Source organism: Schistocerca gregaria, chromosome 2 (assembly GCF_023897955.1).
Source record: "Schistocerca gregaria isolate iqSchGreg1 chromosome 2, iqSchGreg1.2, whole genome shotgun sequence".
Lineage (NCBI taxonomy): Eukaryota > Metazoa > Arthropoda > Insecta > Orthoptera > Acrididae > Schistocerca > Schistocerca gregaria.
In genome coordinates, this window is record NC_064921.1 from 410,710,120 (window position 1) to 410,729,455 (window position 19,336).

At 44.3% G+C, this 19,336-nt stretch overlaps 1 protein-coding gene across 2 annotated transcripts in view; it reads left to right on the forward strand.

The window, feature by feature from the left end:
- Positions 1-18,920, forward strand: part of LOC126323091 (uncharacterized) — a 43,741-nt gene extending 24,821 nt beyond the window's left edge. Inside the window, exons 1-3 of one of the 2 annotated variants that reach the window (XM_049994607.1) lie at positions 4,494-4,565; positions 6,989-7,074; positions 18,571-18,920. In XM_049994607.1, the coding sequence (XP_049850564.1) occupies positions 7,000-7,074; positions 18,571-18,777 (282 nt within the window). In that variant the 5' untranslated portion in view covers positions 4,494-4,565; positions 6,989-6,999 and the 3' untranslated portion in view covers positions 18,778-18,920. Of the gene's footprint in view, positions 1-4,493; positions 4,566-6,988; positions 7,075-18,570 lie in introns of those variants that run through there. The other variant, XM_049994606.1, reaches the window with a different exon arrangement.
- Positions 18,921-19,336: the final 416 nt, after the last annotated feature.

Below are 19,336 nucleotides of genomic sequence, written 5' to 3' on the forward strand. Positions count from 1 at the left end.
TTCTTGGGTCTTATCTTTGAAGAAGTACTATGAAGTTCCAATTCTTCCTTATATTATATTCTAGGCTCTCCAGAATCCAAAAGCCTAGTTGCACCGCCATGAATAGCGATGGAAGATTGGTTACTTCCTGGAGTAATTTTCCTTTTGAAATTTACCATCATGTCTTAGGTTTAAGTTTGGTTTGGGTTCAAAATGTTCAAATGGCTCTGAGCACTATGAGACTTAACATCTGTGGTCATCAGTCCCCTAGAACTTAGAACTACTTAAACCTAACTAACTTAAGGACATCACACACATCCATGCCAGAGGCAGGATTCGAACCTGCGACCATAGCAGTCGCACGGTTCCAGACTGAGCGCTTAGAAACGCGAGACCACCGAGGCCGGCTTTGGTTTGGGGAAAGGTAGTTGAATGATAGAAATTCAAGCATTTAGCTTAGAATTATAAGTGAGGCCGCCTCTAACATGTGGGACAGACGTTTTTTGTAGCCCCCCACTGTGGGAACAGACGCTACAGTCTGGTGCCGTTGTGGTCTTCACCGTTTCCCTAGCAAGGGACCCTCACGAGGTACTATCACCCAGGCCAGGTGAACTAAGGTTTTTTAACGAGGTGTTACTCCAACCCCTCCTCCTTTTTTAACCGGGCTTGGGACCAGCTTTGGCCGAGTATATACGTCCATTGTATATAAAAGGAGTGTTCAGGTGGCAAGTTATGTAAGTGTTTGGTGCACGAGGAGAAGTATAGCAAACCACCACGCAGACCAAGGCAACCTGGTACACTTCAGGGTATGTACGGAGATACCTGAACTGTGGTCCAGGCAAAAGTGATGAACGGGACTTGTTGCGCGACGTGCCAACTGTAAACTGTGGACTGACCACACACAGTGATGCCTTGTCTGAGGACAACTGCCGATACTGTGTCACGTTCCATACTGTGGAGACAGCCGAAAACACAGTATGCAGCAGTTTGTGAGAGGGGGGGGGGGGTGTCGCATAGTATGCGGTGTCCTTGTGTGGTCGATAGTTTGTTTAAGAGTGCTTCTGCTCAATCGCTCTGTATTTAAAACGGTGTTCTATGAGTACAAGTATTGTAAAAGGCGGCCATTCCTGCGGTAATTACAGATGACCATTTGTGGCTAAGATAAACAGACATTCAATTGATAATTGTATATCTTTCGCAGAAAAACCAGCTGCCTTCTCATTATTAGAATATCTGTTTGTGCATATCGGCCTTCTCACTATATCTATACTCTAAAAACCTCAGTGAAGCACATAGCATAGTGTTGTTCTCATTACACCCCTTTTATGGAGCGCAGGAATAATGCCTAAACATCGCTGTGCACGCTGTAATTAGTGTAATCCCTACTGGAGCGGTACACAATGGGTTGTCATATATATTTACTAGATTCATCACTTAAAGCTGGTTGTCTAAACATCGCAAGTAGACTTTCGCGGAATAATTGGCATTTGTCTTCAAGCGTCTGCCGATTTAGGTTTTCCAGAATCGCTGTGACGCTGCTCCATGGTTCAAACAAATGTGTCATCATTCGTGCTTCCCTTCTTTGTATTCTTTCAGTACCCACTGATAGCTCTGTGTGGCACAGATCCCACATGCTTGAGCAATATTATAGGATATATCGCACAAGTGTTTTGTTAGCAATCTCCTTCGTGGACTGAATGGGTTTTCGCAGTATCCTACGGAAAAACTGCAGTCTGCCTCCTACTTACCTACGAGTGAGTCTATGTAGTCATTCCATTTTACATACTTACAGTTTGTTACAGCGAGGTATTTATATGAGCTGTCTGAGTGCAGTTCTACTAAAAAAACTGATATTCGTATTTACCACCCTGTTTATTAATTTGATTCTGCCTTATGCGTTTCGGCTCCAGCTTCTGAGTGCATTGAGAAATGGCTGCAACATCTCATGAAGCTCCTGATTCCAATACTGTCTCATTCTTAATGTAGTCGTAGGATACTATCTCTTTTTTTTTCTTTTTCTGAATTGCACAGTGCTAATTTCCTGAACATTTAAAGGAAATTGCCAGTCTTCACATCACTCTGAAATCTTAATACCAGATTAAATATTTGTGTAGTTCTATTCGAACTGTTCTTCATTATTGATAACTGTATAATCTTATTTAAGAAAACAACAACCAGTCACTTTCTTTATTGATGGCTTTGAGTATTTCAGCCTTTCGTCAGTCTTCGTTTGGTGTGGCACATATTTCAGCCTTCAGTTACTGCATCGTGAAAATATCGAGTGCAAACTGGATGCGCTAGCCGACGTATGAAAAGTAAAAATTTCTCTTAGCTACTATAAAGGGCGGCCATACCCCGGGACAACTGGAACCACTCAACCCACCACCACCCCCCTCCCACCCACGCTGCCCCCTCTTCCCCAGCTGACGGAAAGGAAAAAATATAGCATAGTCGGTGTTTTTCCTTTAAAGAAAATGATTCGAAAGTCGAAATTGCGCACATTTTTTAACAGGGCCGAAACTGGTTGTTTTTTATGCCTACTTTCATGTTGCCATTCGTTTTACAAAATGTTAAAAATACTCCACGACCCGATATCTAGCGTCGCCCCCCCACCCTCTCCCTTGCCGCTTTCGCATACAAACTATCGTACAGTCACCCTTGGCTACTATAGTCGCGTGTTGCATATTAACGATATATTACTCGTTAGATGTACCTACTTTATACTCTGTTGTTGTTCCGATTTGCCCATTTAACAAGCAGGGTAGGAAGCAAGTACATCTGACCAGCAACACATCATATATATACAAATTGCGAAGTATAGCAGCTAAAAAAAATTGTTTTTCTGCACGCCAATGCCGGTGATCTAAACGGCAGTCGATATTTTAACGACGAACTAACTGGAGACTGAAATGGTCTTTCGCCAATTCAAGATGGCTGGAAGTCCGAAACGCGTATTGTCATAAACAAAGATACATAAAAAAGTACGATATTGCAGTACGTGTGTCCTTTGGACACACATGCATCTCCAAAAACCAGGCATTGTGGCGACTACAGCCGTTAAGAAGTACATTAAATGTATTCGCCGTTGCGAATAATGATAACCATCAATTGTAGAATGGAATGACGACAGTGAAAATTGTCAGCTGACCGGGATGGAACGCGGATTACCCACTTATCGCGAGCGGTCGCCTTACCATGAGGCTATCCGTGCAAGTGTCACGGCCATACCCTAACCTCCGTATGTCGTCAACCACGCGTCTACGACCCGGACACGTACAACCATTATGTGTATTCCCGTACACGTCAGGCGTATTTGGGAGTCACTTGCCCGGTATCGGTAGATAAATACGATATTGCAGTGCCTCTTTTATTCTAATTACAATGCAAAGTTCCTTTGGACATGCACGCATGCATTTAACGTATTTCATAACGTCCGTAGTCGTCACAGAGCCCCTTGCTTTGGACATGCATCCATATCCAAGAAAACTTTGCATCGTAATCAGACGTCTGATGGGAATATACATAATGGGTGTATGAGTCCTGGTCGTAGACCGATGGTTGACGACATACGGAAGTTTGGTTCTGGCTACGAGACGTGCACGGATAACCAAATGGTCGCCGGCACGGTAGCTACCCTCTGTAATATAAAAAAAAAACTGAGTGAAAGGATCAACGAACAACCTGGACGGGTGTCATCGGACGACCGGCCCGAACAAATTCAACGAACAGTATAGAACAAAATAAGATAAAAAAAGGTCAAATGACCGCTTCTGATAAGCGGGAACTCCGCGTTCGAATCCCGGTCCGGTACAAAGTTTCATTGCCGTCATTCCATTCTACAGCTGATGGCTGTCGTTATTAGCAATTACGAATGCAATTAATGAGGTTGGTTAAGGTATATCTTATAACAATATAATCCTCAGCCACAGAGCTCATGAGTCCATAAAATGTATAAATTATTGACAACTGTATCATCTGTGAAATGTCTGAGGTTAGTCTTAATATCGTCTGCCAGATCATTAGTATATCCGTACACCCAGAACGGCTACGGTCTAACACAGTTACTTGGGGCATAGTTATCAATAGCGATCTAGAGTGATGCTACATCTGAGTACTCTCAGTTGCTTTCTCTTTGCCCGATTTGAAGTATGTGTGCAAATTTGTCCACTAGATACTGCTACAACCGAAAATCACTTTGATGATAACATTTATGAAGGCTAATAGCGGATCGGTTCCCAGTGAATGAGAGAAGTGGTTACGGCAGCGGTGCCGATCCACGGTACGCCTTCTAAAGTGACGAGACTATGCCGAGGGCGCCACCGATAGCACCGGCTCCTGGCAATAAAGCTGTGGACCTACTAAGAATGGGATTACGTCACGGCACTGCAACAGCCGCGAGCTACACAAAAGCGAGCCGCATCTTTGCGAAACATGGGGAAACACCGGCGAAAAAGACGAGTGGTGGAGCTGTAGTATATAGACCGGCGGCGCTTTGGAGACCGCAGTCATCGTCCTCCAAGGCGAGTGCTGAAGGGTACAAACAGCCGACAAGAACAACGTAACACGCGAATAGAAGTACACAAAAGGTCAGTTTTGCTAGCCGCACGGATTCCAGAGGCACTACTTTGAGCAGTCTTTGCGGTTGTAATAATGCAGTCTACACTAGACACTAACGGTACGGTAGACATCTTCCGACAGTTGCTCCTTTTGCTCTGACTTTCACAAACTCCTAGGTGGGAAATAATAGTAGGTGTAGAAATATGACACCTGAATTTCTCTATAGTTGGTGGTAGTCGTCAGTGTAGGGCCCGTGAGACCGAGTCTGCAGCGCCATCTTCCTGTAATGGCTGACGACGAATGTCAACACACGGTAACATAAGTGCCATACATCGGTATCTCAAGCCGTAAACATGTCGAGTTTTGTGCCTACCGACTAAGATTAGCCACAGCATTGGTTTTCTATTATCATTTGAAGAAAACTGTTACAGAATCGCATAGAATGATTGTTGAAACTTTCGGCAAACATGGTCTTGGGAAAACAGAGTGTTTCGAGTGCTTCAAAACATTTAAAAGAGGTGATTGTGATATGAGGTTCAAAATGGTTCAAATGGTTCTGAGCACTATGGGACTTAACATCTGAGATCATCAGTCCCCTAGAACAACTTAAACCTAACTAACCTAAGGACATCACACACATCCATGCTCGAGGCAGGAGTCGAACCTGCGACCGTAGCGGTCGCGCGGTTCCAGACTGAAGAGCCGAGAACCGCTTGGTCACAGTGGCCGGCTGATGTGAGGAACGACGAGCGCGGGAAACCACCGAAAAAGATCGAAGACAACAAATTGCCGGCCTTATTGGATGAAGATGATACACTCAACAGGAACTCGCGGAACAATTGAATGTCACGCAGAAAGTCGTATTTCTTCGGTTGAAAGCTACGGGAAAGGATCAGAAAGTGGGAAAATGGGTTCCGCATGAACTGAATGGAAGACAGCAAGCAAATCGAAAGACCACTTGTGAAATGCTGCTCGTCGGATACAAAGGAAAGTCGTTTCTCCGTCGAATAGTGACAGGTGATGAAAAATGGATTTATTTTGAGAATTCTAAGCTTCGTAAATCATGGGTGAGTCGAGGCAAATCGTCTACTTCCACTGCAAGACCAAAGCGCTTTGGAAAGAAGACAATGCTCTGTGTTAGGTGGGATCGGAAGGGTGTCATCTATTATAACCTGCTAAAACCTGGTGGAACAGTCGACACTGATCGTTACCAACAGCAAATGAGCGATTTAAATCGAGCATTACGTGAAAAACGACCGGAATATGGAAAAAGGCAACACAAAGTTATATTGCTCCATGATTACGGCGTATTACACAGAGCAAAACGGGTCTGGGAAACGACCGAGGCGTTCAGTTGGGAAATACCATGGCATGCGGATTATTATACATACTTGTCTCCGTCCGATTATCGTGTATTTGCATCACTGGAACATGCTCCACCTGAACAACACTTCAGTTCGTATGAAAATGTATGAAAATTGCACTCTGACTGGTTCGCTTGAAAAGGAGAAGCGTCTTTTTGACGTGGCATTCGTAGCCTGCCGGAGAGGTGGGAGAAATGTATAAATAACAATTGAGAGTATTTCGTATAAGAAATTGTTTGTTATTTTCAAGCAACACAAGTGTAATTATTCACACAAAATTCCGGTTTCATACTTTTACACCTGGCATACAGTTAGAAATTCGCTTTACGCTCTCAACTTTGTTATTACACGAAGTATGTTTGGACGAAATAGGTGCTCTTCAATCTCTCTGTAAAATGCTTCACGCAAACAAGCTTCTGAATATTACATTTCGTGCATGCATTACTTAACGTCTCTTCAAGCAACAGAAGTGTAATTATTCAAACAAAATTCCGGTTTCATACTTTTACACCTGGCATACAGTTAGAAATTCGCTTTACGCTCTCAACTTTTTTTATTATACGAAGTATGTTTGGAAGTAATAGGTGCTCTTCAATCTCTCTGTAAATATGCTTCACGCAAACAAGCTTTTGAATATTACATTTCGTGCATGCATTACTTGACGTCTCTGTATAGATACAGTCCTTTATGCAATTTTTTCAGTACCACTGTTCTACGAATTTGGCTAAGGTTTTCTATTCGTCCAAGTCACGTATTTTAAGTGAAGAGAGTTACATCTAAGTGACCGGATGCTAAGCTTCGCCGAGAAATAGGGGAAAATGGAAGTAATAAGCCTAAATAATTAGTGTAAATGTCTCCACTATTCCAGGCAGTACTATCTGCATTGGAAGCAGAGTAATATCTTGCTCGAACAGGCATGCAATTAAAAGTTAACGAAAATCACTGCATTAAATCTACAAGTTGGAAAAATGGCATACTGTCCATAGAGATTAAGTGATTCGTTGATTATGCACTTTTATTTTTGTATTTTGCTTGACACAGCTACATGCGCATTTTCGCAACGCCAAAATGATTTTGTTTCGTTTCAGATACACTCACCATGCGGACTTCCGTGTTCTTCATCGTTCTATGTGCCATTACTTTGAGTTACGCATTCCCGACACCGCAAGATGATGTGAGTATTGACCGTGACTCAGTTATGAAGCATTTCGTTTTCTGAATATTAGAGATACTCATCAACCTGTGACTCAGAAGTTAGTCATCACTTGCTACAATCAATAGCTTAGATTACCGTTTCGTTTCATGCCTTCCCACGTAATGTACTCTATCCTCATGCATCGAGATAAAACCTCTTACCTCTTATCACGAGTTCAGGACAGGCCCAGTTGCTCGGTGTTGTTCGCTGCAGATCTGACCACCATCACCAGGCGACCACAGGCCGTGAATACCACACGCTGGCTCCACTACCGACCACGTGGTGCCCCTCTTTCCAGCCTCATGAAACGCGCAGCTGCATAACGTCGTTTTGCTGTTCATACCACCAACGCAGTCTTTAACTACCAAGTGGAGTCTTTCCCTCTACCAAAAGGCTGGAAATTAACTTTGCCGCACGGTCAACTGTCTCCACTTGCTTGATACAGTATTTGTCATTCGTATTCATTCCATCATATCGCACATTTCTTTATTGTTCCATCATTTCCACTCTCTCTTCAATAGGTCCGAAGAACCTCCTCGTAATAATTCTTCCGATGACCTCAAGTTTCGTTTATACACTTCGCTATCTGTCTACGCTACAAAGTCATATAATTGGGCTAATGATACTGCTGCTGAAGATGATGCAGAAGCTGATGATGATCTGCGTGACAGCGATTTGAGCTTCAGTGTATTTCGCAGACTGTGAAACCATCTTATTATATTCGCCTTCAAAACTAGCTGCAATTCATTGTGCTTAACGAACCAGACGCTAATGTGTCTGAATTTTCCAACGTATTTGAACCTTAAGCTTCTGCGTACATATTCAGGCGGATTTCCACAACCTGCTACAAAATGACGTCTGCCATATTTTAAAGATTGTCTTGACTCATCGCCAAAATGTCACCTGCATGTTATTGCTCTACACCATCCGACTGCATGTTTGATTACATGTTTCTACGCTACATTCAATAAAAGTGAGGAGTTGCATCACCATGTCCGAGCTCGCATTTCATTTGAGACCTGTCATACACCAATTACTGCAGTCGATTATCCTGTGTTCAAAAATGGCTCTGAGGACTATGTGACTTAACTGCTGAGGTCATCAGTCCCCTAGAACTTAGAACTACTTAAAGCTAACTAGCCTAAGGACATCACACTCATCCAAGCCCAAGGCAGTATTCGAACCTGCGACCGTAGCGGTCCTGCGGTTCCAGACTGAAGCGCCTAGAACAGCTCGGCCAGATTATCCTGTGTATATTTTTGCTGAAGTTACAAGCTTATTAGATGTGTTAAACTCTGGAGATATCATATAGATATTGCCCATGGATGCTGTCCCTATAGGTGTCGCCCAAAATTAATGTGTACATTCGTATTGAACACTTACACCAAATGAACTGCGTCAACTAAGTGTGAATGTTTCTTCACTGTCACAGCAAACACGTTGCTTACAATGTATATCTTCGTTAAATGTTTTCAAATACCAGATGAATTTAAAAAAAAATCAAGACTTTTGTTGAGTTTTATTAAATCTTGAAACACACTTGTGTAAGTAGAAAGGCGGAAATGATTTTCATCGATGTGAAGTGATGGAGTTTGCTTCTCCGTCAAAGAAGAGTTCAAGAAATTAGATTGCTCGAACCACAGTTGGATGAACTATAGAGTTTTTTCTTTGTTTCCTGGTGGCTTTGGCGAAATGAACGTTTCCATTGGCTCCCTCTTAATATCATCAGACAACTGTGGGCCGTTGTAATACTTATCTCCCGAGCTGCAAGTCTGATTCATGGTTACTGGAACCACTAGATAACACACACAGTTTTTCACAAAGTCTCACAAAGGGCTTGCGTCTCCGTATGATGTAACCAATATCTTTCCAGGATATTGTACAATAAACTACATTCTGCCAGTTCTTCCCTCTTTTAGTTTGTGTGGCAACTGCTCTTTGATTAGCAACGTAACGATGTTTGATAATAATTGAATCTATTGGATTTCGTGTGAAAATTTTCTGCAGCAGTGAATCCGTACGAACAAAATGGCTCTGAGCACTATGGGACTTAACTTCTGAGGTCATTAGTCCCCTAGAACTTAGAACTACTTAAACCTAACTAACCTAAGGACATCGCACACATCCATGCCCGAGGCAGGATTCGAACCTGCGACCGTAGCGGTCGCGCGGTTCCATACTGTAGCGCCTAGAACCGCTCGGCCACCCCGGGAGGCTCCGTACGAGCAGGACAGGCACCAATGTACATTTATCATCACCAAATTGGGGCTGAACATTCCGGACACAGTTCCAAATTCCTTTGCTATATCTTCCGCTTTCACGGCATGCGTAACAACACATAGTAACACATATTTCGGATGGGGACCTCATTCTAGGAAACAGCTCCATGTTCGTCTAGAGAAGATGGGTTTATGCCGGCAGATGGTTTCACCTGTCCCATTCATTCCGTAGCATGATTATTCCTTAGCTTGTAAAATTAATGCTACACTTTTCAAGAAATTAGAGTATCTTTAAAGATACAGACTGACGTACTGCGCTCAGGCCGAATGGATTTTTCGACTCGTACAGTATGTCAAATCCAACTTTATGACTCATCGAGACACCGAAAACATCCACATCGTTTGAGATGAGTGACCAACATTATGAGACAGCAAACGGAATTACCGTATAATTATTTCTTTATACACGTGCTTCTCACAGCTTTGTGACAAAGAGTCATTAACTGCATCGTGAGAACATCCCTCAGTTCTGACCAAGTTTAAGCTGCTTGTAAGGCAATTGCAGCATCTGGAAACGCTCTCCAAAATATCCCCAATTGGAATTCCCTCTGCTCCCACCTCTTATTCGCCGTGAAATCCTCATTCCGTATTAAAGACTTTTAATGTTGGATCAAGTGAACAGCCTTCTCGTTGACGTCGATCATTCCCTGGAAACATGCTGGACACAGCACGAGACGTTCTGTACTTTGTACCAGAACAAATGCTCACTCTTCCTTATTCGGGTAGCCCCTTATGACTACAGTTACACCAGGACAATCCCAACTTCGTAGGATAGACTCTCATCCAGTTGTTGTACCGGACCTGAAACTGTAAAGTATCTTTGCTGGTAGCTCAATAAGCAGGGTTCTGCAATGTCTTCATAAGCTCTTCCTTGACCGAATCTTGAGAGCTGATGTTCGCTTCCGAAAAATTGTGCTACTGGCTTGACTTGTTCTTCACCGGTATTCCAGATGTATCCGTTCTTACTCGAGTGTCAGTGCTGTAATTGGAAGATGAATTTTCTCGTTGGTGTTAGTTTCATTGGGCTTAAGACGAAGTGATGGGCTTGTAACGTTGACGGGGACGGCAGGGTGCCTGCTACGAACTGATCCCAACACCCGGTAAAACTTTATTCAACACAGAAACTGAACTCTAACATCTACAGGCGAAGGATTTATGGCTGTGCACTTCAGGTCATATTTCTGAGTTTGTAGATGATTCGTTTTCGCGAACTCAAAAACTGTTCAAATGTGTGTGAAATCTTATCGGACTTAACTGAGGTCATCAGTTCCTAAGCCTACACATTGCTTAACTTAAATCATCTTAAGGACAAACACACACACACCCATGCCCAAGGGAGAACTCGAACCTCCGCCGGGACCAGCCGCACAGTCCATGACTGCACCGCCTAAGACAGCTCGGCTAATCCCGCGCGGCTCTTCGCAAACTGACTTTCTTTTGCCAATAACTGCCAGGTAATGTGGCTTGTCCAGAAAGTGGGTTATAACGCATTTCAAATTCGAGCAAATTAACATTTATATTTATATTATGTAAACATAGCATTATTTTTGCTTAGTAGCCATTAAATTTCAGTCATTGCCATCAGGCAGCTTTTCTTTCGCTGTGACCCAAGTCTTTTGCGTCAGCTCCATTGACACGGCGTGCATCACCGTTTTTCCATCCGTTCCTTCATATCATGAAGAGTTCAGTTCGTTCTATGTGGGGACTGTAGGCTCCACATTTCAGACCATCCAACTGAAAACTTTCCTTCGACTCAACTATTTTCCGTAAGTTGTAGAGTCGAGGGCTGTCGAATAGGAAGCACTCCTCTTCTGGGATGTACCGTTTTATTTAGAGTAACCCGACGGAGCGTCTTCAAAATTTCACACTATCTTCCATCATTTAAGTTCTGCTTGAGAAAACTACTTGTCGATCGAAAAAGAACATTGCCATTACTATTTTTAAACGACCATCTGCATTATGATTTTATTTGTCGACGAGCATCCAGTGTACCGTCAATGAATCGATTATCTTTCCAGTTCCCGTGTGTAAGAAGCCACACTGATTTCATCCTCCATCACAAGAGAGTGCAGAAATTATTTCCCTTGCAACTCATAACCGGCGAGAAAAGCCGTTGTGAAACATTTTTGGCACACACTGATCTCATAGTTCTTTTTCGTCTTCATGCAACACAACTTGAGCGATTTCTGTATTTGTGCGATTGTTCCGTAGCTGAATGCCTGTATTTGTCAATCAGCCATTCGCGACTTTTACACTTGCGTCAGGCACAGTGAGCAGTCTTCTGATTTTGTTGAGGCTAGCTGGATCTTTAAACTTAAACCACTTTGCCATATTATCAAATGACATATTATCAAATGGCCTTAAACAGTGACAGTAGACAACTAACTTCTCATGTTTCGTGAATGTGAGACAGCGGATGAGGATGTACAATTGACATTTAACATTGCAGGTCAGGCAATTGCCAGGTTCTCGTTGAAACGTACCTTCCGTAGCGTTGGGCAAAATCTCACTGGCGGGCCACGGCAGGTATCATGCTCTCACGGCGCGCGAGAAAAAATTGTGCTACGTTTTTCTCCGAAGATTAATTGATAAACGTTTACTGATGAGCCCAGATCCATTCTCTGCACTGATGCACACAAAATAGTAATAGTCGACAGCCTTGTTTTGACGCGTGTGCCGGCCGGTGTGGCCGAGCGATTCTAGGCGCTACAGTCTGAAATCGCGTGACCGCTACGATCGCAGGTTCGAATCCTGCCTCGGGCATGGATGTGTGTAATATCTTTAGGTTAGTTAGGTTTAAGTAGTTCTAAGTTGTAGGGGACTGATGACCTCATAGTGCCATAGTGCTCAGAGCCATTTGAACCATTTGACGCATATGACAGGTTTCAAGGCCGGCCGCTGTGGCCGAGCGGTTCTAGGCACTTCAGTCTGGAACCGCGTGACCGCTATGGTAGCAGGTTCGAATCCTGCTTCGGGCATGGATGTATGTGATGTCATTAGGTTAGTTAGGTTTAAGTAATTCTAAGTTCTGGGGGACTCATGACGTCAGATGTTAAGTCCCATAGTGCTCAGTGCCATTTGAACCATTTTGATAGGGTTAAACTTGTCACCGATCCACAATCAACCTTAATGCCCTCTAACTGTCTAACTGTTTTCAGCAGATTCTGAGGTCACTGGAACGAAAAACGTACTCACCTAACAGTCAACAAACCACCTCCACCTAGCTCCCCGCAACTTCCTTCCATGACCTTCAACAAGATCTGAAAACAACACCTTCCGCTAGCTGATGTAAGGTTTCTGGCTAAAGAGCAAGTGTTAACTCGCCAAACCGCAACATTCGCCTAGAAAACTGGAAAAGGATTAAGCTGATTTCAGTGGCCGCACACGCGGACTAAGTTTAATGCTTTCCATATTTAACAAGCAATGTTACGCACAGTTAAAACACCCCCCTTCGACCCCAATGCGCCACAACTTTCCTTCCACACTGGTGGGCTCTTGCTTATCTATGTCGTTCTGGAAGCTCCAAACAGCTACAACAAATCCTTTTAACATCTAAGCGTTTCACCTATTTGTCTCTGGAGCACTCCCAGTCCTTGCTCTCCCTAATAGCACTCCTTCGCAAAGTGGTGCTTGCTGAGTGGACTTATTTCTGGCAAGTGCTGGAAAACTCCTGCGTTCACGGCGAAGTTATAAGCGAGTTAGCACGATAGGCTCAGACAACTTACTTAGACTGACTCTGAAAAGACCTGCTGATCATCTTCAGGCTGGACGAAGTTGCCTTCAAGTGGACACTGGAAACCGGCTATGCTGTGCCCGCATCTCGTGGTCGTGTGGTAGCGTTCTCGCTTCCCACGCCCGGGTTCCCGGGTTCGATTCCCGGCGGGGTCAGGGATTTTCTCTGCCCGTGATGGCTGGATGTTGTGTGCTGTCCTTCGGTTAGTTAGGTTTAAGTAGTTCTAGGGGACTAATGACCATAGATCTTAAGTCCCATAGTGCTCAGAGCCATTTTTGAACCGGTTATGGTGCCCGAGTAGCCAAGCTGCCGAAACAACAGGGAAGCTAGTACTCATATCCTACAATGTCCACACAGTCGCCCCAGCCATCAAGCTGCTGGTCTCTATTACAACTTATTCTCTGCGCTACCTAATACTTTCTCACAGGAGTACTAAACTTTACTGAGACAAATGTCCATCGACGGTATAGATACAGCGTAACCTTAAAATTGATGAATCCTTTCAACGTCTTGGCTCCTTTCATCATTTGTGTTTAAGTTAGTTACCTTGTTCTTCCTCTTTCTATCCGTTAGCTATATTAACATCGATCTCGAGTGTGGGTGTCCAACCGGAAGCCACACTGTGCCAACATTATCTTTAAGCTTTCCATGTGGCCACAGGGACATAGGCAAATCAGTATTTCAGGGTCGAGCAGGGTGAGCAGTTGCGCGTTAGGAAGCAGTTATCCAGCAAGGCAAAATACATAACATCCAAATACCTATGCTTATTAACACTGTCGTGTAGTTAGGTAATTTTATGAATGTTATCAGCAAACGTCTTCGCCACGTACTAAGAAATCGTCAGACTGATGTTCTCCATTCTTCCGGCCGATATTTGCTATGTTGTTTCTGTAATGTGTAGCTAGAGTCAGTCCAGACAAATACTAATCGTCACGTCTTTCATCCCACGCTCAGTGTCCACGGAAAGCGTCGGCTTCTTTCTCGTTACAAACAAAATGACTTTTAAAGCGGCATTTTACGGGCCCATTCGATAGAGCAGCCCCATATCTGTCTAGAGCGACAATCATTTTATCGGTATGTGTTTAACAGAGACGGTAAGACTCGAAGAAATACCAGGTCTCCAGCCGCGATAGCGCAGCCCGTTCCTCATTGACTGGTATCGCCACACAGCAGCGCTGCAGGAGTACTCGTCATTTTTCGAGTTTTACTATTCCTGTTCATAAATACTGATAAAACGAATATAGCATTAGAATCCTTTGGGACTTCAGTACCTAAAGGACATAAAGATTCCCCTTTAAAAATAATTTGTTTTATAATCGGAAACAAAGTAACGCTTTCTACTGGCAATGACATCACATGAACGACATGATAAGCAATATCTGGACTGACTCAGGCTACAGATTTGAAAACCGAAATTGCAAATATCTGGAGAAACTTCCTGGCAGATTAAAACTGTGTGCCCGCGAACTCGGGACCTTCGCCTTTCGCGGGCAAGTGCTCTACCATTTTTTTTTCTCATTTTGTTCGCTTTTGTTCGTTATATCTGCTCGGGGCGGACGTCGTAAGACATCCGTTTGAGTTCGTTGTTGATCGATTAACTCAGTTTTTTTATTACAGAGGGCAGCTAACCCTCTGACCGAACACGCTGAGCTACCGTGCCGGCGATCTGAGCTACCGAAGCACGACTCAGGCCCGGTACTCACAGCTTTACTTCTGCCAGTACCTCGTCTCCTACCTTCCAAACTGTACAGAAGCTCTTCTGCGAACCTTGCAGAACTAGCACTCCTGAAAGAGAGGATACTGCGGAGACATGGCCTAGCCACAGCCTGGGGGATGTTTCCATGGCACTTGCCCGCGAAAGGCAAAGGTCCCGAGTTCGAGTGTCGGTCGGGTACACAGTTTTAATCGGCCAGTAAGTTTCATATCAGCGCACACTCCGCTGCAGAGTGAATATCTCAATCTGGAGAAACATTCGGGATGCTTTCAGCCTCGTGAAGCCAACTGAAGAGCTACTCCACCGAATAGTAGCGGCTCCGGTCAAAGAAAACCATCATATCGACCGGGAGAGCGGTGTGCTGACCACACGCCCCTCCTATACGCATCCTCAGCTGAGGATGACAGGGTGCTCGGATGGTCCCGGTGGGCCACTTGTGGCCTGAAGAATGAGTGATTTGGAGAAACATTAGAAAAAATTCTTCTGACGACTGTTAGGAGGGACACCCTGTAAATAAGATGCCAATGACGATGAAAATGAACTCCCGATACTAGTACAAAAATAAATAATTAAAAAGTAGACTCTGTTGATCAATTTAAATATTGAGTCCGTTTGAATATTAATTTAGTCGACTCAGTATTTTTAATTGTTCTTGGTTTTGAAAATTTATTCCGATCATTGATCGCACATATATGATAGCCAAATCGTAGCAAGTTACTTATTTGAGTGTGACCGTCACTAGTGATATGGCTCAGAATTAAATGTGGCATCCTTCAGGATATTTCACAGCAAGAAACATGAATCACTTTACCTTTTCATAAAGATGTGGGTGCTTTACATTTATCAAGATGTATACTACTTGATACAGAACCGTAAGGAATGGTGGGCTACGCAGTCTTAATGGACGATGAGGTCAGTAGCAAGGATTGAGGTTCAAGTCAGTCAAGCTCTTTAAAACTATTTCCATAGATGGGAAAGGCTTTTTGGAAGATTTTTTAATTATTTATCGCTTTGCTGTCTACTTTGTGCACTTCTGTATCCTGTTTCATCTGTCCCATGAACATGTTGCTCCTATGTACGTTTTATGTACCAGAGAACGTACGATGTATAAGTACCCTCTTTTCTGAAGTATGGGTGACCTTGATTCACGCTATGATTCCTCGTAGTTGTTAAAGACACGATTTATGACCTAGCTTCGGACTACTGGGCCAATTCACGTCAATGAGTGTTTAGAGTACTCCGGCCGCTGTGGCAGAGCGGTTCTAGGGGCTCCAGACCGGAACCGCGCTGCTGCTACGGTCGCAGGTTCGAATCCTGCATTCGGGAGGACGACGGTTCAAACCCGTCTCCGCCCATCCCGATTTAGGTTTTCCATGATTTCCCTAAATCGTTTCAGGCAACTGCCGGGATGGTTCCTTGGAAAGGGCACGGCCGTTTTCCTTTCTCATCCAACCCCAATCCGAGCTTGTGCTCCGTCTCTAATGACAGGACATCAACACAAACCTCCTCTTCCTTCTCCTCCTAGAATCCTGCCTCGGGTATGGATGTGTGTGATCTCCTTAGGTTAGTTAGGCTTCAGTAGTTCTGTTCTAGGGGACTGATGGTCTCAGATGGTAAGTCTCACAGTGCTCAGAGCCATTTTAGAGTGCACTTATATAAAAAATAACTTGACCCATACACGGACAGGCAGTGTGGCAGTTGAGAGGCGAACGGTTTGAGCGACCACCACAAAGAACAAGCGTTACAGATCAACAGGTGAAGCCTCGTCCGGAGTGGCCGTGCGGTTCTAGGCGCTACAGTCTGGAACCGAGCGACTGCTACGGTCGCAGGTTCGAATCCTGCCTCGGGTGTGGATGTGTGTGATGTCTGTGATGTCCTTAGGTCAGTTAGGTTTAATTAGTTCTAAGTTCTAGGCGAGTGATGACCTCAGAAGTTAAGTCACATAGTGCTCGGAGCCATTTGAACCATTTTTGAACAGATGAAGCCCACTCACAACCTGAGCACCGAAGCTACAGGTAGCGATCCTGCAGAATATCGTTTTAACAGATTACACCAGCACGATGAGTAACATGACAAGTCAGTAATCTGTGACTAGAGTACCGAATAAGAAAATCAACACAGGAACAACTGAATTGTCAGTTTATAACGGACGATGTGCTCATTTCAGAACAACTCAGCCACCCCTTCAGAACAATTTGGTAGACTCGTACAGCACTGAGAACAAGAATGCATTTCCGGACAGACGCCAAGTCATTTTGTGCAAGCTGTAGCATAAGTTGGTTTCGAAGCCAGTTTGAGCAAGGATAGCTGACGATATGACCATGCCCTAAGTACATGAAGTCATCAGTCGTGCGAAATAAGTATCACACGATTTGTTTTAAAATTCATCTTTTATTCTACATGTTTGAAAGTTTTACAGTGTGTAGATACATCCTTTAGGAACAATACTTTCATTTCTCCACGTAATTTCCATCCCTCTCAAGTGCCTTACGCGATCCTGGAACCAGCGCCTGTATAACCGCTCGGTAAAATTCTGCACCAACCTGCTGGAGTCATTGTTTGGCAGCTTGCACAAGGTAGTCATCATCTTCAAACCTTGTTCCACGAAGTGTCGTTTAGTTTTCCAAACAGATGATAGTCACATGGAGCCAGGTCAGGACTGTAAGGCGGGTGTTTCAGTGTTGTCCATCCGAGTTTTGTGGTCGCTTCCACGGTTTCTTGACTGACATGTGGCCGTGCATTGTCGTGCAACAGCAAAACATCCTGCTTTTGCGATGTGGTCGAACACGACTCAGTCGAGTTTGAAGTTTCTTCAGTGTCGTCACATATGCATCAGAATTTATGGTGGTTCCACTTGGTATGATGCCCACAAGCAAGAGTCCTTCGAAATCAAAAAACATCGTAGCCATAAGTTTTCCTGCAGAAGGCGTGGTTTTGAATTTTTATCCTTGGGTAAATTTGCACGATGCCACTCCATTGATTGCCTCTTCGTCTCTGGTAAAAAATGATGGAGCCATGTTTCATCACCTGTCACAATTCTTCCAAGAAATTCATCTCCACAAATCTCGTACAGTTCCAAAAGTTCGCCTTACCGTTTTTCTTGTTTCTTTGTGAGGCACTATCAAAATCCTGGGAACCCACCTGGCATAAACCTTTTTTTAACGTCAACACTTTCAGTAATCTGCAAACTCTTCCTTCCCCTATCCCAACGTAGCGTGACAATTCGTTCACTGTGATGCGTCTGTCAGCAGTCACCAATTCGTTAACTTTCTGCACATTGCCTGGAGTGTGTGCAGTACGATGCCTGCCGCTGCGAGGACAATCCTCAATATTGCTGTGCCCACTTTCATCGCGTAACCTGCTTGCCCACCGACGAAATGTACTGCGATCGACAGCAGCATCTCCATACACCTTTTTCAACCTCTTGTGGATGTTTCCCACTGTCTCGTTTTCACAGCACAGGAATTCTACGACAGCACGTTGCTTCTGACGAATGTCAAGTGTAGCAGCCAACTTGAAGACATGCTGTGACGGGGCCACTCACGGGAACAGGTTGAACTAAGTTTGAAACCTAGAGGGAAGGATGTATCTACACACTGTAAACATTTCACACATGCAGAACGAAAACTGTATTTTTACAAAAATGGTGTGCATTTCTTTTGGAGTGACCCTTGTAGGATCACACACACTTACATTTGTCAGTCTTGCCTTCCGGACGCGCCTTGCAGGGCTACCGCTTTGCTCTACAGGCGTCACGAGGGAGTCTGGCAGTGGGCGTGCAGCGGGCGAAGGGCGGCGGCACGGCGCTGGACGCCAGCGGCACGGCCAACGTGTGGCGCAGCCGCGACGGCAGCTCCAGCCTGGACGTCGGCGCGTCGTGGCGGCGCGTCTTCCACGGGCCCGGCGCCGGCAGGCCCAGCTACTACGCGGGCCTCACCTTCAAGCACACGTGGTAGCCAAAGTCTGGCAGTCACTTCCAGCACCGGTGTTCAGCACCGTCCGTTTTCCTTCCGAAACGGAACGCCTGTTGTCAGGCCGACGGTCTCTCTGAACGCCAGATTATTAGGCACAGTTAATCTTCTGTATCTGTTGTTGTAATGTGAACCATTAGAATTCAATAAAACTTCTATGAAATGTTATAAATTCAACAAAAGAACATTCGTGACAAAGCTATTCCACCTGTTAAGCAAGATGCGGGAGACAGGCGAAAATATCTCATATTTCAAGAGGACTGCAATAACTCCACTTCCAAAGGAAGTAGGTGCTGACGTGTTAAAAGGTTACCCGAAACATAAGTTCAGTAACTCATTATTGTAAAATACTGATGGAAATTACATACAGAAGAACGGGAAGACTAGTAGAAGCCATCATCGAGGACGATCGGTTTCGATTCCAGCGAGTCAAATTAAAAAACAAACTGAAGAATGTAGACTTTCACGGCCGGAAATGTCATGTCCATTATAATTATCCGGACTGTTATGCCGTGGTCGGTTGATGACTTCTGTGTCAATTCCC